We start from the raw sequence: 27,342 nt of genomic DNA on the forward strand, positions 1-27,342 counted from the left end.
TTTTTACTAGAGACCTTGGTCAAATGGTCCATGGTCAAAAGTAGTGCACTACCACATAGGGCGCTATTTTGAAGGTGGGGGTAGAGTAACACGAGACTATTTGTCCATGGGGCTATTTTAATGGTCAAGACAAGAGCTGCAACATATTGGACATTTGACAGTAAAACATATGTCCCTCCTCTAGCCCACAGCTATCATGCTAATATTTTCACTTTAGCTAAAGGTATACAATGGTAACAGGGTGATTTAGTGATTATCAAAACCAGCGAAAAAAATGCATTTGAAAGTTCTCCTCATAAAAGAGCATTCACATTTTCAAAATAGCTGTTTAACACTTAACACTTGTTAAGTATGGACACTGTTTACATTGCTGCATTAATAGTTACAGCATTACACAGTTTGATTGTGCTGCGATAGTTTAGTTATCCCGGATATACATTGATTGGTTTGTTCAGTAACATGACTACAAATGTGAGAAAAGCTCATAGCATCGTTGACCGTTGTCACTGGCTCCTTATTTCAAACATAATAACTTTCTTCCACTATCCTCTCAGTGTTTATTATTATTTTCACATTTTAAACTGTTGAAATGTTTTAGTCAAAAACAAATAGAAAAATAAGTCATTTTATTTTATTACAAACATAGATCAACACGACCATATAAATATTTCACAATTAAGTTAATGATTTCATCATTAATTTAATACTTGTTTCATACAAGGTACAAAGTTGATTTGCAAAACAATTCCTATAATTGTAGTGTTTCAATATGGTTGTCACGAATACCCGTGACAATGGTCTTTTTGATAAATTATAAAAACACAAACAATAAAAGCTGATCATGAACCTTTTAAGATTTTAACATTTAAAACAAAACATAATTTAAAGACAAAATCTACTTTATATTAAACTTGGCTCAGGGTTCAGGTATTTGTTCTTAAAAATAAAATAAACATTATCTTAAAACTTTGTGTCTTTAGACAAAAAAACACAAATCATGTTCGAGATAAGTTTAACATTTTTCAACTTATTTTCTTTTGTATCAACTGGAAAGGTATCCTAGTGGAAACTGTTGAGGCAGTTACAAAGGTCCTAGTTAATTGAAAATAAACAGAATGTAGAAAACTTTTAGAAAACGAACACACTGCGTCCCAAATGGCACCCTATTCCCTACATACTGCACTACTTTTGTTCTTAAGTATTGCAGTATACAGGGAATATGGTAATCTCTATTGAACGGATACACATAGACTGTGCGATGAGACCACTTACAACAAACTTGTTCCAGTATGCATTTTTCCCATCTCATTGGTTATTTTGACTCAATATGACTTTGCAAGTGCTTGCATTTGGTCAAATTTTTAAATAGGGAGCCTTTGCCAATTGCATAACTGTATCACCTTCAGGACTCAATCGAGCATCTAATGCAATTATATAATACTTTAATTCTGGGTGTCTGAGATTAGGAATACAGTACCATTTGAGTGGCACAGAAAATGAGTATGGAATGTAAACATAGACATGGAGTAGAAAGACCTGCTGTAGCTTGAATGCTGTTATACCTGTTCATAGTGTTATGCCTGGTCATTGTGTTATGCCTGGTCATTGTGTTATACCTGGTCATAGTGTTATGCCTGGTCATAGTGTTATACCTGGTCATAGTGTTATGCCTGGTCATAGCGTTATACCTGGTCATAGTGTTATGCCTGGTCTTACTGGTATACTTAGTCTTACTGTTCTACTTGGTCTTACAGTTATATCTGGTCTTACTGCAATACCTGGTCTTACTGGTATACCTGGTGTTACTGGAAGACCTGGTCTTACAGTTCTACTTAGTCTTACTGATATATCTGGTCTTACTGGTATACCTGGTCTTACTGTTATATCTGGTCTTACTGGTATACCTGGTCATACTGTTATGCTTGGTGTTATTGGTTTACCTGGGTTTACTTGGTTGGATTTAGCAGTGTAGCTGTAAAAATGTCTGAATAAATACAAAATAAAACAACTTGTTGACCAAAACCAAAAAAACATCTTCAAAGTGAATCTGCTGTATGTCCTGTCACACCAGCTTGAACAGTGCAGAACCATGGTCCTATTAACTCGTGCATGACACAGCAGAACACTTGGAAAATAAAACGGGCTGTTTTTTTTAAAACCAAGTGCATATAGTGCCTCCACGTTTCAGTTAGTTGTTTTCCGCTCAGTGCCGAATATGTCCCACTTGGCTTTTGCTTTGCCACAACATCTTCCAGTGCAGTCTGCTGAAACAGTAAAATGTATAAAACTCACATTGACGCTGTAATGTAACAGCAGGTCGCTTTGCTGTTAAATTTTAATATATGTATTTATTTTTTACTGTCTACCTTATTGGTGTATAGCTACAAAGAAGCTCTAATTTCTCTCACATGTAACTGTCAAAGAACTACTCGTCTCTTAGAGAGCTTGTCCTTCTGTGTTACAGGAGCGGAGGCACTGTGAAGGCATCTTTATGGCTGCGACAGAGACATGGTCCATTTGTCTGTCTATCCAGGTAGAAAAAAGGTTTGTCCCACAAATTATCCCCTATTCCTTTTACAGTGCACTACTTTTGACCATTGACCAGGCTCCCCTCCTGACAAGGGCACTACATAGTGAATGGGGCACCATTTGGGATGGTGACTAGATGTCCCCTTGCTGGCCCCGGCATCTGGGTCCACAGACCTGGTGCTGGAGGTTAGGAGAGAATGGCAGGGACCCATCTCAACCCGACCAAATTGTCCACGCTTGCCGAGCGCTTCTTGGCCGCTCGCCGGGCGTCCTTGTACTTGTCGTCACACAACCTTGAGATGGCCTGGTGGAACAACAAAAAAATTTATTTGTTATTGTATCTCCGGCATAGACTAAAAGACATTCTACTTGTTAAGCCAAGATTTTTCAAAGGCTCGGCTGCCATTAATTAACCTAACCAATGGAGTAATAAAGGCACTTTATTATCAGCAGTTGTCGGTGCAAGTGCTTTGCAGTATCCCGGCCTGTCCTCTATTTCTCCTTCGAATCTTGGCTAGGATACTGTACACATTACTTCCTGAACGCTGCCAATGTTAAAAGGTCTTTTTACATCAATTTTATTACGGATGAGCAGCTTCATGTTGTACAGGCTCACCTCTAGTCTTTGGGCTTTATCTCGGCTCAGAGGTTCCAAAGGGATGCTCAGACTGTTTGTCTCTGACAGCGAGCGCAGGTCAAAGTAATACTTGGCATAAACACTCGATGGAACGTTGATGTTGAATTGCAATAGCTCCAGAAATTGACGCTCCAGTTCGTTCCTGTTGAGAGAAAAAATAAAGAATTTAGTTATTTATTTTCGACAAGCCCAAAGCCAGCAAAACGTTGTAACATACTTTCAAATGTGAGCTGTGAAACTGGACATTCCAAATATGCCAGCAGCAAAAGAGGTCAGTTAAAATGAGATGGCAGACAAGTGTATTCTATGTATGTACGAACTCACATGTCCTCCACGGTGATGTCCTTGAGGATCTGGCAGTAGTCTACGTTCCACACTGCCTGGTCGTCCCACACCTTGGAGGCCAGCAGGATGGCTCCCAGGACGATACGCTTCCAGTTCCCTGGGCCAATGTCTATCTCCGCATACGTCAGGAGCCTCTCGAGGTACACCTGGGACACAGTGGGGTAAATGAATATTCTGTAACTGAGGTATCCATCATTGAATACCGTTGTGATATCGCCTACACCCTGAAGGGCACCATATGACCTAAATAGCATGTTCATCTTCATGCTAATGTTTAAAATCCGACCTGTGTCTTATGCTTTTCTGATACACCCCATCTGCCCCCACGCTAGCCCCACCAACCCCCAGGGCGCTCTAAGGATGATCTCCCGAGACAAGTTGAGGAAGTGTGTGAATCGAAGATAAGGTCAAGACGATGTGTGAATCGAAGATAAGGTCACGAAGCCGGCGCATCGGAATGCTGCTTGGCATGTGAAGAATTGGGTTTCTGTGATGCTTCGCATTAGCTTGTCTCAGCTCCGGGCTGAGGATGATGCTCGCGTTAGCCCGTCTCAGCTCTGGGCTGAGGATGATGCTCGCGTTAGGCCGTCTCAGCTCTGGGCTGAGGATGTACAGTTTGTTCCGGAGGCGGTTGACAGTTAGACCCGGGCCTCTTGTGAATGCATAGTAATCGACTCAGTGGCTAACTGGCTTTGGCCCCTGGCGGTTGGCCTAGTTCTTTGCTCCCGTCAGAGAGCACAGCGCCCTCAGTCTCTGGCAGCAGTCCTCTGAGACACGCTGGTTAGGAGGCAGCTGGCTGACTGACTCACACAAGGGATAAGGCAGGAACGCTCTGAGTCTGAGCATGGGTAATCAGATTGAGATGGTAACGAACTGGACACCAGTCGATCAAACATTTAAGAGTGTCGCTCAAGGAGGAAAGATAACTTGGGGTATCGTTGCCTGACCTGAGGAGGTTTCCAACGTAACATCTTCCAGACCAAAGATACAGGTCTAGTTCACGACACTGACAATGAAATATTGAGTATCCCATTGGTAAGATACCTGATCAAAAGACTGCACTATGTATGGGGCCACTTGGGAAGCAAGTTATTGGGACATCCATCCCCTTTACCAGTGTAACTATGGCACATTCTGCAGTGAGCTGGGCTGCGCTGAACAGTGTCCGTACGAAGCGGTAGATCTGTTTCTGCTCCGGGTCATGTCTGTCATAGTCAGACGGCACTTCAGATTTCTGAGGGAACAAAGAATATGAAGGCTTCATGAACAAGGTCACTGTAAAGAACTATTGCATAAATCTGCACATATTTTGACATTCTTCAGCCATTACCGAAAGAGGGTGGAGTTTTTCATCAAAAATGTCCTGCCGCATTCCTCCATCTGTGTCCCTGAAATAGGCAATTCAGGAAAGGTCAGCAGGTCAAAGGTCTTACTGGGTCACACAAGTTAACCAAACCTCCCTGCTGTCTCAAAGGGATCTTCTTACCTGTTCTTTATATGGTAATATATTGCAAGGGATACACTGTAAACAAAAGAAAGAATGGTAGCTGTATAATTGTTCTTCATTATTAATAATTTTTGTCTTACCCATTAGGCTAACTCACGGATCAGGGACATTGACTCACCATTTGATGGTGAATTTTAGGTTCGGCTGACTGACAGTATTGTCATCCAGGAAGATGGTGGAACAGGAGCTATGTTTCCTTCTTGTCGATCCGTGCTACAACAAACAGGGAATTGCAAAAACACAACTCAATCGGGCTAGAAATGCAAAAATATATTACTGATACAGGAAATAAGGTTTTTGCTGAAGGCCATTTCCTGAGATGTATCATGCGATGGACATACAGGTGCTGGTCATAAAATTAGAAAATCATCAAAAAGTAGATTTATTTTCAGTAATTCCATTCAAAAAGTGAAACTTGTATATTATATTCATTCATTACACACAGACTGATATATTTCAAATGTTTATTTATTTTAATTGTGATGATTATAACTGACAACATATGAAAATCCCAAATTCAGTATCTCAAATTAGAATATTACTTAAGACCAATACAAAAAAAATATTTTTAGAAATGTAGGCCAAATGAAAAGTATGAACATGAAAAGTATGAGCATGTACATCACTCAATACTTAATTGGGGCTCCTTTTGCCTGAATTACTGCAGCAATGCGGCGTGGCATGGAGTCGATCAGTCTGTGGCACTGCTCAGGTATTATGAGAGCCCAGGTTGCTCTGATAGTGGCCTTCAGCTCTTCTGCATTGTTGGGTCTGGTGTATCGCATCTTCCTCTTCACAATACCCCATAGATTTTCAATAGGGTTAAGGTCAGGCGAGTTTGCTGGCCAATTAAGAACAGGGATACCATGGTCCTTAAACCAGGTACTGGTAGCTTTGGCACTGTATGCAGGTGCCAAGTCCTGTTGGAAAATGAAATTTGCATCTCCATAAAGTTGGTCAGCAGCAGGAAGCATGAAGTGCTCTAAAACTTCCTGGTAGATGGCTGCATTGACCTTGGACCTCAGAAAACACAGTGGACCAACACCAGCAGATGACATGGCACCCCAAACCATCACTGACTGTGGAAACTTTACACTGGACTTCAAGCAATGTGGATTCTGTGCCTCTCCTCTCTTCCTCCAGACTCTGGGACCTTGATTTCCAAAGGAAATGCAACATTAACTTTCATCAGAGAACATAACTCAGCAGCAGTCCAGTCCTTTTTGTCTTTAGCCCAGGCGAGACGGTTCTGACGCTGTGTCTTGTTCAAGAGTGGCTTGACACAAGGAATGCGACAGCTGAAACCCATGTCTTGCATACGTCTGAGTGTGGTGGTTCTTGAAGCACTGACTCCAGCTGCAGTCCACTCTTTGTGAATCTCCCCCACATTTTTGAATGGGTTTTGTTTCACAATCCTCTCCAGGGTGCGGTAATCCCTATTGCTTGTACACTTTTTTCTACAACATCTTTTCCTTCCCTTCGCCTCTCTATTAATGTGCTTGGACACAGCTCTGTGAACAGCCAGCCTCTTTAGCTATGACCTTTTGTGTCTTGCCCTCCTTGTGCAAGGTGTCAATGGTCGTCTTTTGGACAGCTGTCAAGTCAGCAGTCTTCCCCATGATTGTGTTGCCTACAGAACTAGACTGAGAGACCATTTAAAGGCCTTTGCAGGTTTTTTGGGTTAATTAGCTGATTAGAGTGTGGCACCAGGTGTCTTCAATATTGAACCTTTTCACAATATTCAAATTTTCTGAGATACAGAAATTGGGTTTTTCATTAGTTGTCAATATTAATCATCAAAATTAAAAGAAATAAACACTTGAAATATATCAGTCTGTGTGCAATGTATGAATGAATGTATACATTATACAAGTTTCACTTTTTGAATGGAATTACTGAAATAAATCAACTTTTTGATGATTTTCAAATTTTATGCCCAGCTCCTGTAAGTGACAAATGAAGACATGAAACATAAACATGCGCCAATCGTTTAAAGATACTGATTATCAAGAACGCAGAAAATCCTTGACTTTTTACACATTTTAATGATGGATGCAAGACAACACTGACCACATGAATTTAACATGAGTCGCAAATAAATGGATCCATGAAGGACACACATAGACCGTGTTGTACATTACCTTAGACTCGTCAATGTGTGTTAACTTGTAAAACAATGCAATGAATTACCATGGGCAAATCATACATAATGAATCAGTTACAAAGGTCAAATTTAGGAAAGAATATAGTAGCCGGAATCTATTTTCAATATATGTATGCTTTTAATACTTACATGATTAACGAAGACACTCTTTCTTTTTTCACGCACTAAAACACAAAGAAATGGAGTGAAAAGGGTGAAAAAAGGCTTGTTTCCTAGGTGATCAGTATTTACAAACTGAAGTAGCTGTATGGTAGATCAGGTGATGGTGCCAGCGTGATTGACAAGACATTCTGCAAAGAAACAGCAAAGCGTCTATGGACCCTGCATTAATCATTTGCAGTGCATTGCATGTTGAGATGGACGCTTTTCCAAGGTTTGCATAAAGAAGACAAAGCGGTTAATACCACAATATGAGCAGGTTAGTCACAGAAACAGGCTCCAGCGCAAGACATGTTTTCATTCGGTCTCCTATTGGCATCAGTGTCCGTACCATTTTTCTATTTAAAAGTCACACAATGTTACAGATGGACTCCACTTCGCAGCTAGGGGGAAGCAGAAGCGCGGTGTGGGTTTATACTCACCATTCTTGCTAGGCAACTCCACTGAAAGAGAACCAAAAGCCATTCACTTCATTTACCATATGTAACATACAACTATCACTGCCTGAAAATCCAGCTGTTATCCTGTACAATGGTGCCACTAAATTTTATGCTAACCCTGTCTTGTTACATTGGAACACAGTCATGCATGACTCAAAAGAATGACGCACATGCCTGTCTTGTGAGGTTCTCATATCTAGATAAAAATACTGTATTATATTTATAACAAAGTCATAATGTGTCAGGCTGAGAATCCCCTGAGGCTGCACACAGTACGTCGAGTGAAACACCCCTAGGCAAAGCATGAATTACCACAAAACTGAACTTTCTGTGTTTAGTGGAAGCTTATAAGATCTGATAATCCTCCCTTATCCTGCTTCTAACCCAATACCGTGGATATCTTCTGCTCCCATTAGTTCTCCCTGATAAATCGGGATGTTTTTTGGTCAGGTCACACAGGCAGAAGAACTTGTTTCCCTAATGGTACCCTGTTCTCTACATTGTGTTCTACTTTTCACCAGGATCCAAAAGTAGCCTACAATACAGCAAATACATTCATGATTCCTTGTCCCAAATACCCGCTCTTACCTAAAGGGCTACAGGTATGTTGTTGTGGAATGTACTCCTGGAGTAATGTCAGAGATCCTTAAACATTTGACTGATGGAATGTTTGAGAGACACTCACCGTCTGTCTGAGATTTGCTGAGGAAGATGGTGCTGGCTCGAGGGTGGTCCGAGGGGTTGTATTCCATATTCAGCTCTGTGGAAAACAATCCTGCTGTCAGTTACCAGAGAATTTTGAATGCATTATGTAAGAAATAGGGCGCCATTTGACATGAAGCCAAAACATGAACCTGTCAGATCAAAGGGGTCGACTTCCTCAAGTTACAATCGAAATGTCATGCAGGAGAGGCGAATAACATCCTTTTGTTGTGTCTGAAAACATTCTATTGTAGACAAACACATGCAAAAGGCTGACCTTTGAGATATGTGGAGGAGGTGACACATTTCAGAGGTTACATTTATACCTCCTCCCTTGCTGTTTTATAAGTGTATGGCCACAGACAGACAAAACATAAACGTGTCAGAAACAGAGCTGTAGTGGACTGGCCTGGTTTCACCTCCACCATATTTTCTGGAGGAGGAGAATAATGTTCAGGGAGGGAAGCAGAGAACAGTAACTAGTGTTTTGCTGGATTACCCGCTAGTTGTTATTAAGAAGCTAAGTGGGACTGGAGGAAAATGGGTGTCAGCAAAGTTACTCAACTACAGTAAGTGGATCAATATGTACAAGATCTACACACGGTAGCAAACAAAATGTTCATAGTGTTGTTATTCTAACAGTTGTTTTCTCTTCCATGGCATCCACTCCAGTTGTTATCCACCCACAACCTAGAAATGTAAACTAGAGATGCAGAAACAGAATGCCCAAGCCTGTATACGTCTCACATGCACTTAGTCCACAAAGTATCCTATGCTATATTACCTTGATTGAGAAAAACGTATAGATAATAGCATTAACTCAGACTGTGTCACAAATACAAGAAGAATGCAGAAAATGGGTGTAATGTGCTATAAAATACATAATATAATGACCTAAGACTTCAGCCAAGAGCCCTTACTAAGTAAATATACGAGGAAACAGCACCTTAATAACACATCTGGTGAACCAGGGAATGGGTATTTTATACAGAAAACTCTGGAAAATATAAAACAATAGAATAGAATAAACTGAACCCAGAAAGCTAGGTCTATTCAATACACAAGACTGAAGAAATCCTTGGAAATTGCCTTGTACTGACACAGAGTAGACCATTATGAGTAAAAGGTTAACTAAACAACGTAACCAGACAACCTAGAGAGCCTTTTTTGGTGAATTCAGAATTTAAAAAAACTCAGGAATGTAGGAGGTTCTCTAAGCCTTTCGTTGTCCCAAACTGCCCTTTATTCCCTTCATATTTCACAATTTTAAAGGAAACAGGGTACTATTTGGTATGCACATCCCTACTGCATCACTTCCCCCAGTAGTCAGGGCCAGTTTCAGTTGGTAGATTACATAGCTATAGATCACAGAACTGGACAGTCACTCATTCATCTTAATGAAAAGCTCCAAAGGAGTTGCTACGATTTTTCTTAAAGAGGAATAACGTTCTCTGCCTTGTGGTTTATTCATAGATTTCTCTAATAACATTTCAAATTTGGCAAAGGACTGGTATGGGTGGAGGAACACCTGGGATCTAATGATGAAGAGGTCTGGAAAATATCAAGAGTATCACCGTATCTCAATGTGTATCCAAAACAGTCCAAAACAGACCATGTATCGATAAGGATCCTTGAAAGGAATCCCTATGAAGATACGGATCTGTGTCAGACCATTTCAGACCTTGACACATTTGGATACACATTGACATGTGCTGTGTCGGAATGTGCTGTGTGACCTGTGTCATATCTTGTTACAGAGGTATTTCATGCAGTGAATTGTTGATGGAAAGCAGCAGCAAAACATGACAATACTCCTGCCTGGAACCCAACACTAATGAACACTAATGTATGAACTGCGTTTGGTTTTACTATTGCAAACTAGGCTTTTTTCCCCAGTGAAGCACATAGGAAACAGAGAAGCTGGTTGAGTTTTAATTAACGCCCTATTCATTATGCAATACCCTGTCACACTAAGGGACGTTTTAACAGATTTATGAATTACAGCCAGGAGGTGTGGTCACTTGAACACAATTAGTGAAAGGGGGTCAGGCATTCCACACTGAACTCACAAGGAAACCTAAATGCTCTTACATTGCAGCCCTGTCTACACCATTGACGAAGTAAGAAAGAGGCTCTCGGTTTTATATTGCTTTTTAAATCGTTTTAAGTATATAATGCAGTAAATCAACTAGCATTGGGCACTCCATGATGATTCTATGAGTAATTGATGAATATCATGATGAGATCGCTTGGATTTTATGTTCCCCTACAAGTGTTCCGAATGGGGCCCTATACAGTGCACATGCAGTGAACCCCAAACCGAGTCTTATCCCCTACACCAGTGTGCTATGTACATTTTTAGTTGGGGGCCACTTTGGTTGATAGGACCTCAGGGTGAGGGCCGCCACAACACAAAAGAATGCATGCCTCAATGTAATTGGGGGACTCGTCATGGATCGCAAAGCAGGCCATTGGGGCCGACAGTGGCCCCCTGGGCTTTGCAATGGAGACCACTGCCCTAAACCCTGACTCAGAGTGCCCTCAATGGCCGTGGCTAGGGGTTTAATAAACGCATCAACTTCGGGACAGAGTCTTCAGTTGAATGGCCAGCTGATACTTGATAAAACAAGCATGAAATTGTAATTTACAAATCCCCCCTGTCATTTAAGAATGATAATCGACAACTGAATATTTAATTTAGTGTCACATTGCAAAATCAGATGTATATAATTAGTTACGCATATCCAATGTTATGTGTGAAACTGTGCAGCCGAGAAAATTACGCAGTTAACAAGAGGTCCATTTGGGACCCTTTTGTCCGGGCACACGAGTTTCATTTGTGACTCATGAAAGCGTAAACGAACGGGCGCCATTCAGGTCCGCAGGTGGACAGGACGTACGCTAGCGCTCGCCTTTTTAATCCGTGTAGGGACGCCACGACTCCACACGGAGACAGGAGCCTCAGCCAATCATACCAGGGAGGAGACAGCCACACCCATCACAGAGTTGTCCAAGACATGACACACCAGCACCGACAACAGACGGAGAAAGAATCGGCGTCGCAGGTCCCAACCAGACAGCGTCCCTGTTCTTCTGCTCCAAGGAAGATGCCGGTGTCAGACAGCGGGACGTCAAGCTGTAGGATCCAGTGCAGCTGAGAGACCGTCTGTGGCCTGCCTGCTCCTTTAACGGCAAAGAACGCCAAGCGCGTGGTGAAGTACACACAGGCTGACACACACAACGCACACCTACACAGACTGTAATAGCACACCGTGATTCCAGTAAGTTCTGTTGCATTCCGAAATATTAGAACGAGTAGACAAAATCTACAGAGCATGTAAAACATGCTGTTTCAGTAGCATTTGAATTCACATCTTAACGTGCTGCACTAAGATGTTATTTCGATGCGTTTCATCGCGTTGTGTCATGTTGGTCAGGAAGTCCTTGAGCCACTGATAGATGGAGCTGGACAAATTCATATGGGAGAGTTTTTTTATTCTACTGTGCATTGCCGAGGTATGGAATACTGAAGTCATTAAGGTCAAGCCCTGATTTCTTCAAAAACTCATTTTATAGCCCTTCTGATAACAGGGTTTTTTACATGATATTTCGGACTGTAATTGGAGCAGAAATACCTCCATTCCTGTTTAAATTGCATTTTTTTATTTATAAAATGTTACAAATAAATGTGCTGGTTATCTGAGGAGGTGTATATGCTTATACATGAAAGGAACCAAGGGGGCCACTACTCAGAGAACAAATTTGAAATGAGATTTAATTATGAATTGCCACCTTGTATAACTATGTATTCAAAAATGGTCTTTGATAATCATCTTATTTAAACAGTTTTTCTAATTTACATTGTATGAAATTGATGTAAAAGTAAGAATTGACCAATATTTTTCCCCTAATTGACCAATATTTCTGCCTTACAGTACCTTAAAAAGGCATTGACCATAAAAAAGCAGCAGGTCTGAAAAACCTGAGTCCGGTTCTATTGGAATTTGTAGCAGACGTAGCACAACTCCTTACCCACCCCTTACTCCTTTTCACTCTTAGTCTAGAGTATAATGTTAATTCCTAACATTTGGAAATCAGCCATTGTCACATCTCTGTTAAAAGGGGGTGAACCATCTAATCTAAATAATTATAAGCCAATTTCAAAGCTGTAGTTGTTAGTAAAAATATTGGAAACCTTATCGGATCTGAAGGAGATTTTTTGTGTAAATGAATTTTATCAATGTCTCAATCTGATTTTAGAAAAAAGCACGGCACTACAACTGCCTTCCCTCACAACGCCATTTTAGTCATCTCCTGTTTTACATATTCATTCACGGCTGTAATGTTTTCTCCCTCATTAGGAGCACGGACAGCTGAAATTCAACACTACTGTTGTTTGCTCCTTGGGGTTTAAGGCTGGGCGACAACTGCTGATGTAAAAAGGGCTTTATAAATACATTTGATTGAAATTTGATTGATTGTTGTTACCCTTAACTGTGTTCCTGATCACTGTCCCTATTTAAGTTCCTCCTTCCCTTTTGTATGTTGTCGGTCTTTGTTTTGGATTCAGTTCCTCTTGTTGACGTTGTTCTTGTCTTGTTTTAGTTTTGTTGTGTCTTAGTTATTTTTATTAAAAGTCACCTGTTCTCCCCTGCGCCTGTATCCAAAAACTGTATTTTTTACAGTGCTTAATGGACGTTCTGAACAAATAGATTTTTTTTTGTACAGAAACATTGGATGATTTGACATTTATGATGGATAATGGGGTTGTAAATGTTTTGACCTTTAACTTGCACCGTACCTCTGACAATTTACATATAATTAGGAACTGTGGTAATCAGGGTTTTTATTTTGTACAGTTTTTGTGTGACTATTTTTGGCCAGGTCCCTCTTGGATTATACACTTTTAAACACAATGAGGCTCAACCTGGTAAAATAAAGGTTAAATTACAAAAAGAAACATTTTGTTTAAAATCAAGTTGTCAAGGCAAAGTGTAAAGGATCCAGTGAGTTAGGGAGTCGTGGACATTGATAAGCATCACGCTAGTTAAAGGAAGAACAGTATAAAGATGAACTGAATTCCTTACTGTGTACTATCTCTGTATACACTAGAACTGTATTGCAATGATTCGTTATGAAACGATTACATGATTTCACAGACATACCACTAAAAAGTACAATTACGGGGAAACTATTTATTTTACACACAGGTGGAACATAGGCTTTCAGTGAATTGACATGAGTTTCATGAGTTGTTACTCGGGGTGGAAAAACCCTTTAACCTCTCCTCTTCATAGCTAAACCTGGTTGGGGTACGCAGTGGAAGTGGAAAAACCCTTTAACCTCTCCTCTTCATAGCTAACCCTGGTTGGGGTACGCAGTGGAAGTGGAAAAACCCTTTAACCTCTCCTCTTCATAGCTAACCCTGGTTGGGGTACGCAGTGGAAGTGGAAAAACCCTTTGAGCTATTTCTTTGAGACGTGGCCACCTACTCAATAGTGGCCAGAATATAGCGCATGTACTTTTCTCATGCACTGGTAGGAGACAGTCTGCACAAATCCAAAATATGGGCTTTGAGGAACATTTTCATTTCGAAGTGAGAGTTTTTATTTTGGAAGGCACTTTGTGGAATAGGCCACAGATACAGAAAGAGAAGAAGACAAAACACATACTCAATCATACACCCAGAGGCCACATTCCAGCCGATTTGCAATGCCTGTCCTAAAGACTGTCACAGATCTGTTAAATACATTGCGTATGTGGAAAACAAGGCTGATAATCTTCAGCTGCCACTCAAACCCTATGGCACTCTGAAAATACAGCCAAGTTGCCTTATAAACTAGTCAACGACACCGAATGGCACCATATTCAATACATAGTTCTCTAATTTTGACCAGAGCCCCAGTAACCCACTAGGTACAGGGAATATGGTGCACTTTGGGATACATATTACAGTTCAGTTATGCTCCTTGTTCAATAATGTGTGTGTCTGTCTGTGGGGGGGGGGGGGGGCATAGTTGTGTGCAATAACCCTGATGTATAAGAAACCCCCACATCCTGTCTCCTTCCCTACCCATATCCTTCCAAGGCTCAATGTGTCACGTCAGATCCATTTCCGAATGACCAGCTGTTAAACAATTGTCTGGCAAGTCAGCCAACACGGCCCCGAATCTGGAAAGTCCCAATGATGGATGAGGCAGTCAGTGAATCGCACCCACGCCAAATCACCTCACTGTGCATTAACTGTATTTAATATCTGTTGAGTGTTCACATCTTTCTATTTTCAGAGGCGGCATCCCAAATGACGTACTATTCCCTGTGTAGTGCACTACCTTAAACCAGAGTTCTTTGGAATCCCATCATAAGGCTCTGGTGAAAAGTAGTGCACCACAGAGGAAACAGTGTTGACACCTGGGAAGCAGCCATATGCTGAAGACAGGAATAGATTGCTCTGGTGCCAGGTACAGTGTAAAAAAGCACAGAACATGACATTCATGGCATGAATTCCTAGAAGCCTGTCTGAAACTGAGGGGACCTGCATTTGAGTGTGTTTAATGAACCAGATGTGATGGGTTTCCTGGAAAAGACTGCCAATGTGCATTAAGTTGATTCGTTACATGGGCCCTGATTGCCTGTTCCTTTTTTTTTTATTGAATCACGTTGAAAAATACTGTATATTTAGATTTATATAGACAGGTGTGTGCCTTTCTAATTCAGGTCAAATTTAATTTAGGAGAGGTGGACTCCAATCAAAATGTAGAAAAATCTCAAGGACGTTCAATGGAAACTGGATGCACCTGAGCTTAATTTTGAATGTCATAGCAATGGGTCTGAATAATTGTGTAAATTTGATATTTTTTGTTGTTGAAAAATTTACAAACTATAAACCTGTTTTTACATTGATATTACATGGTATTGTGTCTAGACTGATGAGAATATATTTTAGAATAAGGCTGTAACATAACAAAACGTGAAAAAAGTGAATTGTTCTGAATACTTTCCAAATGCACTGTTTATATATATAAGTTCCTTGCTAAAATACATTAACTGTAGAAATGTTGCGTAAAGACATAAAAAACATACAACCCAGGCAAAAGTAGAAAACCTGAAAGTACCTAAAAATCTGAGGCCATGCTATGCTCTGGCCTAGGAAGTCGTTTTCATGGGAAATCAGCCTTGAGGGTGTTGACAAATTAGCTAATGATAATTGTGAAACCATCCGGTCGAACTGGTTTCAGTAACATCTTCACATCCTGTCAAATATCTAGGATAGACGTGCGAATAGGAGGTGGGCCTGAATGAAGGTGCCTGGGATCTGTAGTTCACCCTATGATGCACCATGCATTCAGAAATCACATGTACACTGACTAGGCATTGTTTGCTAGTTAGCACCCAGGTTCAACTCCAAAAAGGAGCAGGTACACATCCACAGTGTGCATGCATCCAGTATGTACCTGTCAGGCCCTGTCACCTGTTTGTTCTCGTTACCTCACTCCCAGATATTCCCAGTTCTCTTGATTACCCTCTGTGTATTTAGTCAGTACCCTCTATTTGTTCTGTGCCAGTTCATCTTGTGTTTCCGTGCGAAGCGTTCTCTCGTCTCCTTGCCTGTATGTTTTTAAGTTTGCACCGTTTGCCGTGTGCTGATGTCCTGCCTGCCCTCACTACGATCCAGCCTCCCATCTGCCTGCCTGGTTCGCCGATACACCTGGTACCGACCTTTGACTGCCCCCGACCAAGATTCTGCCTTTGGCATGACTATGCCTTATTACTCCCAACCCATGTGCCAGACCTTTGCTTGCCCCCGACCTGCTCCTGTCTATCCTCAATTAAACATTGCTTCACCAAATCTACATCTGCATTTGGGTCTAACCCCAGGGCCCTTACAGCACCTGTCTTTGAATTGTGAAGGAGTGCACTGGAACACAATTATCCATTGTGGTTTGTAGAAAATGAAAAGCAGCCATTCCATGGTTGCAATGCATCATTGCAGGAGTTAAAATGACATTGTCACAAAGAATAATCAAGAAACCTTCTAACAAACTTAACTGGCACTGAATAGTAATCGTTGCGTGCTATCTCACAGTGACCTGAGACGAAAGGACACCCACCAGATACACCTCTGTACCTGCCTAACACGCGTTATGGGAAATAACACACTTATTTCCTGGTTTGACAAAAAGGATATTTTCTTCCTTTCATTCCTTTCATTGGTCATTGTTTCAAAAAATTCTGGAAGATTTGGATAACTAGGGCTCCAACCAATTTGTGACGGAGACATCAATGTGTCTTTAAGCCAGTTCACTACTGACACACTACATAGTGAAACTGTGTGAAGATCTTAAACAGCCACTCTTTCTCAGCTTTTCAAATTTGAAACAACAAAAATTCAGTGCCCTCCTAACTTATTGGCTCCTTAGATATATAAGAACAAAAACAGACTTTAAAAAAAGGTAATTGTTGTTTATCAGCATGATCTAACACTCAACAAATCATAAGCATCTATAACATTTAATTGAGTGAAAATTCATAAAAGAAAAATATCATCAATAATTATTATTTTACTAAAGAAATGTGTCATTATTATTGGCACCACTCTTTCACTGGTGTACATTACTTTTTTAAATACTTGTAAGATAAAAATTGGGTAAAATAAAATTGTTAATACTCTAATAATACTGCTTCTACTATGATTAACAGTACTACCACTACTGCGCATAATATTACTGCTTCTTCCAATATTACTAATAATAGTATGACAATAAATACTTTTAGTACTTAGTAACACTTGTAATACTTCTAAACCCTGAATACTCTAATATTACTATAAGAAATACTACAGCTGCTACTACTACAAATTCTACCATTACTACTGCACCTACTAATACTACTACAGTGGTTCCAACAATACATTTTAATGCTTCTACTACATACCAAACTAATACTTCAAATACATTAAAGACTGCATAGACAAGACTTTTAACACTACTTCTAACTTTAAATCTTTCGAAATTTTGAGACTTCCGCAACTTCAATATTTACAAGACTTGTAACACTTCAAAAACTTTTAAAACTCTAATACATTTTATTAATCTAAGACTTCTACCAATTTCAACATTTCAAACACTTCCTAAGAAATGCTTTTTAAGTCAGCCCTACAATCTTCCTTGGAAAATGAGTTATTACAGCATGTGTTTGTTTCCAGCCAACTGCTATATAGTTTTCTCTGTCAGTACAGTCTAAAATGTCCAAAGATACATAATAAAAATGTATATCTAAAGCTCCATATATGGTTCAATGTTTGTTAAAGGTGATTTGGGTATTAAAATAAACATGTTCTCGTGCACTGATCACCTCCTTTGATTTTTGCTGTTTAAGGAGGACTAAACCATGGATTACAGTTTCTCTTACCAATCAATTTATTTTATCTTGAGAAGCCATCTGATATCAAGTTGAAAAAAGGGGGAATTAAGGCTTTGCTTCTGTACTGCATACATGTTTTAACTATCTGCTCTAACCAGCAAATACTGTAGTACTCTCTGCTAAATATTCAGTTAAAACATTGGTACTTAAAGAACCAATTGAATAACATACCTCTGAAAAACGAACCTCAAAAAGGTTCTTCATGAAAGGCTTTTCAAGGGAAGATTTAAAGGAATTACTTGAATAACTTTAGGGGCTCAACTTAAACAGTCCCTAAAGGTTCTTCCAGCCGATCCCCTGATACTGTTTCAGTAGGAATACACATCATTAGTGGGCTACAAACGGACTGTGATGAAACAGGTTGTGTGCTTGCATTACTTAGAGTATGGTGGATGTTGGTGGGTCCACTTAAAACAAGCCCATGAGCTGCTGCTCTCTGTCTGGGAGATCCTTGGCCTTCTGTCCCAAATGTCACCATAAACCCTCTGTAGTGTACCACTTGTAACTAAATGACCATGGCTTCTGGCCAACTGTAGTGCACTACACTGGGTGCAATGTTAGACACACTGAAAATTAATCAAATGATGCCCCAGCAACACAGCAGTTTCCGAGTCTGTATCCTGAATGGCACCCAGTTCCTTATAGTGCACTATTTTAGCCGCAGAGCCTCTTCTTGTTCCGGTCAAAAGTAGTTGACACTTAATAGGAATAGGGTGACATTTGGAAAACACATCTCAAGAAGACATGCTGCAGCAACACCACGAGCTCAACGAATCAACGAGGGGTAAGAGAGGTTCAGTTGACGGGGCCAGACTGAGGCCACAGAACCATCTGTCAGACCGCCATCTGCGAGGGGAACCCACTACATCAGAGCCTGGGAACGGGATTCATAAAATATTAAAGGGTATCAGGGAGAAGCACTGTGTGTGTTGGTGATGACTGACTAGCTAGCCGTGCATTCTAGCTGCGAATAAACATCAAACACTTTGTTTTTGCCTGGCTACATCTGCATTGTCATCTAACAGGCACTCTCATCCATGTCACTGTTATGCACTTAGCATCCTTTTTTCCAGCATCGAAGCAGCCAAATGGTCAGTTTCTGTTTGGATGTATGTAGGAATCATTGAGCAGAAGACATCGGGTACTCTCTGAATATGACAGAACACATCAAAGTGTCTTTATTATGTTGATGAGCAAAAGACCACTTCCCCTAGATGATTAAACAATCTATGCTACGGCCTCTCGTCCCACTATGTGAAGGGTTGGACTAAGCATTCAGAGTTTAACCAGGCCTAGGTCAGGGTTAGACCATGTGTTCATAGCTAAACCAGGCCTAGGTCAGGGTTAGACCATGTGTTCATAGCTAAACCAGGCCTAGGTCAGGGTTAGACCATGTGTTCATAGCTAAACCAGGCCTAGGTCAGGGTTAGACCATGTGTTCATAGCTAAACCAGGCCTAGGTCAGGGTTAGACCATGTGTTCATAGCTAAACCAGGCCTAGGTCAGGGTTAGACCATGTGTTCATAGCTAAACCAGGCCTAGGTCAGGGATAGACCATGTGTTCATAGCTAAACCAGGCCTAGGTCTGGGTTAGACCATGTGTTCATAGCTAAACCAGGCCTAGGTCTGGGTTAGACCATGTGTTCATAGCTAAACCAGGCCTAGGTCAGGGTTAGACCATGTGTTCATAGCTAAACCAGGCCTAGGTCAGGGTTAGACCATGTGTTCATAGCTAAACCAGGCCTAGGTCAGGGTTAGACCATGTGTTCATAGCTAAACCAGGCCTAGGTCAGGGATAGACCATGTGTTCATAGCTAAACCAGGCCTAGGTCTGGGTTAGACCATGTGTTCATAGCTAAACCAGGCCTAGGTCAGGGTTAGACCATGTGTTCATAGCTAAACCAGGCCTAGGTCAGGGTTAGACCATGTGTTCATAGCTAAACCAGGCCTAGGTCAGGGTTAGACCATGTGTTCATAGCTAAACCAGGCCTAGGTCAGGGTTAGACCATGTGTTCATAGCTAAACCAGGCCTAGTTCAGGGTTAGACCAGACCTAGTTTAGACTTAGACAATGCTTCGTTCAGACTTAGATAAGACTTAGTTCAAAGTTAGACTAGGCCTAGTTCAGAGTTAGAACCATTCTTCAGAGTTGGACCAAGCCTAGTTTAAGGTTAGCCCACTCCTAGACCAGATGTTCCTGCATTGAATGAGATTTACCTTGATCTGTGTCCTGAATACAACTATTCCCTACATATTACACTAACTTTCATCAAATAGGTACATCACACCAAATTTGCATATCATAATCTGTACAACAGCACTTCAATACAAAAAAACACAGGAAGTAAAAAAGATGATTTCCAGTTTATGATTTCCTCTAAGCATGTTATTCAGAGAGATGCTTTCAAAGGGATTCTTAAAGTAATAAGAAGCTTGCTTAACAGATAAAATGTTTTTCTAATTATTTCAATTACCCCCTACAAGCTCTTCCAAAAACCGAAGTGAATCGAATTACCAATGCCTGAATTCAGGTCTCATGAATTTCAGGTAAACAGAATACTTGGTTAGGCCCATTGGGTAAAGTACATATAGATCACTGGTTTGTGATTACAGAACTGATCTAAAAACTGGGATATTTGTTTTCGGGGCCAACAGCCAATGTTCCTAAAGCATTTTGGAGAAGTGTTTTTCCTCTCTTCAAAAATAGTTTTTGCTTTAAGCTTTCGACTAACATTCGTCCCCCCCACCAAAAAAACCACAGGAGGCCACATGACGGTGTGTTCATGCAGGATCCATGTCCACTCGTTTATTTTTACACTGGCTCCTGGTGTGGACCAGTGACAATGAAAGGATGATGGGGACAGTCTACCCAACCAGAGGATCCATTCTCTACATGCTGCTTAGTATTCTGTTTATTATGCCAGGATGCTTTGAGCAGCTGAGGAGCAGCTGATGAAGGGGGGGGCGGGGGGGGTGCATTGTGTGGTGTGAAAGGAACGTTGGAAGGACGGGGGCTGGGAAGATCGGGGGGGGGGGCAATATTCTCTAAGGAAGGAGGAGGAGATCTTTAGAGGTGAAGCCGCTCTGTAAGGGATAAACATGCTCAGTGAAGTCCTCTTTGCTCTTTGGGTGTGTGTGTGGGGGGGGGGGGGGGGGGCTAGCAGTGTCTCTACATTTGCATAATTTCAGGAGGCCAGGTTTCGCAGACAGACAATAAAAAGAGGAGGCGAGAATGAGGGAAGGGAGCGAGCGGTAGAAGAGGAGAAGAAAGAGAGGAGTTCAAAGTGGCAGAAAATATATGAAAGGAAAACAAGTGAAATGGATACACTAGAAGAAGCAGACAGCACCAGAGGCTATCAGTGTCCAGTTTTAACTCGTACACCCTGTATCACGCCCCAGAGCAGGACAGTAAATAGGGTGCCTTGTGGATACCCTTACCCACACAGCCCCAAGAGGCCATTTTGGATTTTACAACATGATGCCAGAACACAAACATCACAGAGAAAGGACTTGCTGAATCCATAAACTTAAATAGAGCATCAGCTGATGCCTGCCTGGCGCCCTCATCTGCAGAATGAACAATCAATTTAAGGCAGGATCCAGGAACAACAGTAAGCGCTTGTGTGAGATAGAGAGCAAGAGAGAAGGGAAGAAAGAGCATAAGACTGCTTTGTCTTCCTCTTCCACTGACACCCTCTTTCTTTCCGAGCTCGCTCTCAACAAAATCATTCTTTATTTCTCAAAGAAACTATTCACATTTAGACTTAAGAGAGACATTTAATTTAGTCGCCGTTTAATCCTACGACATATGAGAGATACTCTGTGGTATTCTTTTATCTTGAGTCAGGTAATGAAGACTTTCTGAGCTGGCAAGCAGTGATGGTTATTAAGCCCCTGTCCCACTGAGGCAGCTTGGCTGTTTTCCATAGAACATCTCAGTGTCCTAAACGGCCTCCTTTTCCCTATTTAATCCACTTTGTATGTCCATGACCTAAAGGGCTCTGGTTAAAAGTAGTGCACTAAAAAAGGAATAGGGTGTCGTTTAGGAGAGACGGATCCACCCAAGCGCCAGATCATCCCAAATTGAGCATTGCTCAGAACTTCATCAAAAGCTGCCTGCTTTGAATGCCTGCCTGAAGTCTAAGCTGAGTACCAGCCAAGATGTCTACTCGTTCCAGGCAAACATGGAGATGTATGTAGGGCCTATGTAATCCTAGCTTAAGAACACAAGATGGAGAGTCATTTTAAGTCTGGCAGGGACACAAGTTCAGAAGTGGGTCAAACTCAAGTGTAACGGCTTAATCAATCTACCATAAATCATTTATAATGTGGTACTGCTTCAGAATCAGTCGCTTGTTTATGTGACTAGAGCCACTTTGTGCTAATAAACACCAGCCAGGACTTAGTTTATGAGGAGGGTACTGGGATTAGCTACCCATGCTTAGAATAACCCTCTTTATAATGTCCCATAAGACTCCCTGGCCAAATGAAGGCAATAGTTTTTCTCTTTCAGTAGGGATCTGTACTTCTGGGCATCTGGCGTTAAAGACCTCAGCTGCCACTCTGTTAGGACAGCTAAAGACAGTCTCCGGATCAACACACACACATACTGTGTTGTTCATCTCAAACTTCATACTGTCTGTGACCTCACTACCAGGCTGAAATAGCACACTATCCCCTAAATGAAGTGCATTATATCTGACCTGCCCTACGGCTGCCATTAGCTTAAGGGTGAGATTTGCCAGGAGCCTCAGGATGCAATGTTATGCCAATATTCCGATGCTGATACAATAGATATTGCTTAGCATGTTTGCTGCAGAGCCACTCAAAATGTGTATACTTTATATAGCAATTTTCTCCAATGACATCAAACCAGAAATATTGATTTTTTCCAACATCACTACACATAACACACTCAAAATCAGATACACTATCCATACAGAAAACTATAAAAGCTGTCACCAGTGCTCTTTCTCTGTCTATGTGTCTCTCTCTCTCTTTATATTTATGTTATATGCTCCCTCCCTTTAAATGTAACTTTACAGACACTGTTATCTGTTGAGAGATGCACCTCAGTTGTGGAGGGCTGACATTAGTCTTAGTCGTATCATTTGATAATTCCACTGAAACTGTGTTGGACTCCAGACATTTTTGGGGAAATGCACACAGCCATGCTCAAATAGGCTATTATTTCTCTCTTTAGAATTTCAGTAGATAGCTATAAATGCATTATGTAAATAAAATATGCAAATCATCCAAAGATTTGCTTCAAAAAAGTGAAACTTGACAGATTATCAAATTAATTATGATAATCTGATGGAAAAAATAAGGAGATGCAAAAACATACATTTCAATTTGTTCCATGGCAACACCACAAAGGAGCCTGTGGCAGAAAGGCCGTCTGTCCGTCACAACTCAGCAGAGGAAGGATGACAGGGGAAGGAGTTTTTTAAATTGAATGAACATTTTCATACTGGTAGGTGTCAACACTCAAAACAAAAGCCAGCCATGCACTGATTATGTAGGCTGAGAAGAATGTTTCTCAGAAAAGAATACGTATATATGTGACAATCATATATTTAGAGCATACACAAATACAGAAAAGAATATGTATATATGTGACAATCATATATTTAGAGCATACACAAATACAGAAAAGAATATGTATATATGTGACAATCATATAGTTAGAGCATACACAAATACAGAAAAGACTACAGGGTTATAATATGTTTCTTTAGGTGTTATGTTTGTATGTTTAGTGCAAAGATATAATACAAAAGTACATCTTTACATCTCGTATTTGAAGCATAGTCCTTGAATTTGACATGCAGGCCTCCTTGCATATCGTAGCCAGCTATCTGAAGGAAGGTAATGATGTTACTGACAGAACTAGCCACAAGCAAGATTACCTAGATAGTTAACTCTACATTATCGACATAAACAGCTTTCTTAATTTGTTTTATTTAGCATAACATATTAGACAGGCTGGGCATAAATCTAGAGTGAGTGTTAGTGACAATCTGCCTCCAGATCAACAGTAAGAGGTTGGTGACCATCATCAAGAAAAACAAGGTGGCTAAAATAAAGATGTGTGTAGAGAAGTTCCAAAATATATTCAAGGAATCGTTTTCTTATTCAAAACTAAGGCGTATCTCACAAAGTGAACAAAACAGGTAATGTGTGAAAAGGAGATTCAAATCTACTGGACCTTGTAAAAACATATAAAGATCATCAGGACCACAAAAGCAAACTACTGTTCTGACTACTTTCACACATTGAGCTGGAGAAGATGAATACAGACTATTGCTATCCTTAGAGAAAGATTATCTCTACTATTAAATCAGGAGTTTAGGCATCTTAGGAATCTTCCTATAGCATTGCATCCGCAACTCCCCATGGCAGCTCTGAAGAATGAGCTTCAAGTACTCAGGCACCAGGCATGAGAGTATTTAAACAGGGAAGAGAGAAGAGAGCAGTTAACTGACAACAGGTAAATTCAATTGTTGTCAGCCCTACTCACCCATCAGGCCAAGTCCTCTGGGTGCCGTTCCCTGACACAGCGGAGACATGCTTTCAGTCGGGTTTCTGAAGCAGCAACTGACACAGGAGTTTAACACCATTACGTTAACGTAGAAGGTGTTGCAGAAGCAACCGAGAGCTAGTTTCAAGGAACCACAAAACCTTGACTTGCTTACCAAAAAACTTAAACATGATTTGTAAATCTGTTGTTTTAGATTTTGGTAATTTGTGTTTAGTTAATTGACCTAATGGTATTAAAGACAGTGCCACAACACAATGTTACATGCAACCAATGAGCTGTTTTTAAAGCTTACAGTTTAGCACTAGCATGGAGTAACTGACTAGCAGTTATAAACATTTAAAATGGGCATTCTAGCCCTATGTCTTTTGGATTTTTAGCCAAGAAATTACCTGCAAAATGTCACCAAATGCAAATGGCTCCAGCCTTTCTAATGTTTTAAAGTCAAAAGCACTGAATATTACTGTATTTCAGTTATAACAGTAAATTAATTAAAAAAATATATTTGAGAGGAAAAATCCAAAATAGAAAATGTAATTATATTATTTCGTACTTAAGAAGTCTGGTTTTTGTGCTGGGAACATGCAAGTCCACCCAAGAAAAACATGCTGGGCGCATTAAACCTACAAAGCTGGATCATGGCTGTGCAGTTGAGTTCATTCTAGAACTGAGAAATCTTTTGCTACAATAAAAGCTACAGCAGAGACACACTGACATGAATTAATAACAAGAACACAAATGGAATATTGCTGCTCTATATTCCTGCAACAAAATACTTAACACTTTGGCTACCAGGAGACACTGTAATTACCTGTATTCACTAGTTTAGGATGTATATGATAGCACCCCTGTCTTCCTAATCTGGAACAAAATAAAACTGAGGCCTTGATAAGACCTGTGACCAGTGGCCTCAAAAACGGGAGGAAAATGGGTACTAAGTATATAGGGCCCTAACGTGTAGAGGGGCCCTCGAAAATGTTTGAATAAAGAGAAAACTCTTGAATAAAGATGGGAGGGGCCCTCAGAGACCGCCTATATACTGGTACCCAATTTTTGTGCTACACCCCATCCTGTGACAACCCCAATAGTGGCTGACTTTATTCAATATTTTTGTAGTTTCTCTAGTTTTTCTCTAGAATGTATTGATATTTAATTTGTAAGGCTCTGCCTCATTGCAGCAACTCCCAGCAGACTCTGGACTGTCGATGTCAAGAAACGTGTCCTCCTAAACACCTCAGACTCTCTTCCGGTTCCAACCATTCTTCTGGTTCAACCAGGACGTTTATACAAGAATATGTAAGTGCAGAAGGGAACACATTCTTCAGCCTTCTACTTCCACTGAGCTCATAGTTGCCCATTTGCCGCTACAAGGAGTCCCTCATGTGGGAAGGGATAAGGCAACCAGATTTTAATACAGCGTCCCACAAACCCAGATGATGCTGCTCAGTTGCACCTGCCTTCGCGGGACACCTGAATATTTTCAATGTTTATTTGATTTCAGATAATTTCATTAGTACATGAATTGATCCAGATTAAAACGCCTGCTTCCATTAGCAGGTTCTTTCAGAATGAACACATTGATTGTAATGCATATTAGGATGATTGAGAGTTATATCACAACACTGTTGGTCTATTTCATGCTTTCAAGAAATAACAAAGACAGGCACAAAGGAGTCTGTCTTTACAAACAGAATGCTGTCTGCATTTATACAACATGTCTGAGTCCAAAACAGCACCCTATTCATTATATATCACTCTTTAGGGCATATAGGGACATTTGTGGCACAGCCCATCTTAACATGCGCTATAGGACCGACAAGGGGACTTAAAGCCCATGCTGCAGGCACAGTAATAGCTATGCAATATCTAATGTATAAGCAACATGAAGCTCAACGACAACACACAATCTTATAATAGGATCGATTAAAAACATTGTAAATCAATCACACCGATCCATTGCCAGGAATGGGGGCCAGAAACGCAAATTGGTGGAATATTCATATTAATGACCTCTCCATGGCATGGAAAAACACGGGCTCCATTGTAGCCTTCAAAGGAAAACAAAATGCATATTTCAAATCCAATACAGGCCTGCAGATAACTGCAGAGCTAAGAGCCATATCTTGTCATAATCATTACAATGTTGCCTGTAATATTGGCGAAACCGTATATTTACAGCGGATTGTCCAAAGCAATAAAACATAGAGTATTGTTGAAATTAAGTCGTTTATGATAACACCAACAAACATAACAGTCAGAAAAAATGACATGAGTATTTTATTGGGTTATTAAATTGCCTGGTTAAGATGGGCTACTTTACCGTCGACATTCTCTCGGTCGCTGATGTGCTGCAGATTGCAGCCGGTATCCTCCCTACTCAACTCCGGCTCCGGGTTGTACGACTCCAGCCTCGAATGAGCATTTCTCCTGAGCTTCGGGCTGGAAGATACACAGCAAGAGTTCGTGCTCCCCATTTTTCCAATCCGTTACAGTGTTGCTTTTATTACCTCTTCCAACTATAATTATGTGAGTCGCTTCAAATCGCTACAGAAGGGTGGATAAAGATCAAAGCACAGAGGGTGGAACCGCCGCGGTTACCAACATACACTGTAATTGATAAATCCTTGCAAAAGTCCAAGATGAATTAAAAAGACAGCCTCTTTCCAACAGAGAAATATGCCTGATTTTACTCTGTAAACTCTTGTAGACAGCCTAGTAAATTAATTAAGCTTCCACAGTTTCCCAAGCCCACGAATTAACACGCTATGGAACATAACTGCTGATCACATACATGCCTGATGCGGAGACATTGTGTTTTTTTTATCCGGTGTAACCGGAATGTAAATGGAGACTACGACACACATGATCCTGTAGAATGGTTGCTTCTGTAGCTGTC

General features: G+C 40.7%; 1 protein-coding gene across 7 annotated transcripts; it reads right to left on the minus strand.

Moving 5' to 3' along the window:
• Positions 1–99: 99 nt before the first annotated feature.
• On the minus strand, positions 100–27,342 carry LOC105017795 (cyclin-Y). Of its 7 annotated transcripts, XM_020045614.3 has the most exons (13): positions 27,238–27,333; positions 26,767–26,885; positions 8,467–8,541; positions 7,764–7,784; positions 7,312–7,346; positions 7,160–7,183; positions 5,137–5,231; positions 4,998–5,033; positions 4,842–4,899; positions 4,626–4,745; positions 3,491–3,657; positions 3,146–3,308; positions 100–2,833 (listed from the first exon to the last, which is right to left on the minus strand). In XM_020045614.3, the coding sequence occupies exons 3-13, from the start codon at positions 8,531–8,533 to the stop codon at positions 2,717–2,719; spliced, it is 903 nt and encodes a 300-aa protein (XP_019901173.1). In that variant the 5' UTR covers positions 8,534–8,541; positions 26,767–26,885; positions 27,238–27,333; the 3' UTR covers positions 100–2,716. The 7 variants fall into 7 exon arrangements, with proteins under 7 accessions (XP_019901173.1, XP_019901170.1, XP_019901174.1 ...); XM_020045611.3 differs by having other exon boundaries at positions 26,767–27,342; XM_020045615.2 differs by lacking the exons at positions 26,767–26,885; positions 27,238–27,333 and adding an exon at positions 23,253–23,274.

The sequence above is a fragment of the Esox lucius genome, chromosome 3 (assembly GCF_011004845.1).
Source record: "Esox lucius isolate fEsoLuc1 chromosome 3, fEsoLuc1.pri, whole genome shotgun sequence".
NCBI classification, from domain to species: domain Eukaryota; kingdom Metazoa; phylum Chordata; class Actinopteri; order Esociformes; family Esocidae; genus Esox; species Esox lucius.

Excerpts from the sequence above, each read along its gene's own strand:
- LOC105017795 (XM_020045611.3), bottom strand. The coding sequence starts at position 26,920 with ATGGGGAGCACGAACTCTTGCTGTGTATCTTCCAGCCCGAAGCTCAGG. Across the intron at positions 7,347-7,763 it reads GGAGTTGCCTAGCAAGAATG|TGCGTGAAAAAAGAAAGAGT; the intron begins GTGAGTATAAAC and ends TTTGTGTTTTAG. Across the intron at positions 4,900-4,997 it reads TATTACCATATAAAGAACAG|GGACACAGATGGAGGAATGC; the intron begins GTAAGAAGATCC and ends TGCCTATTTCAG.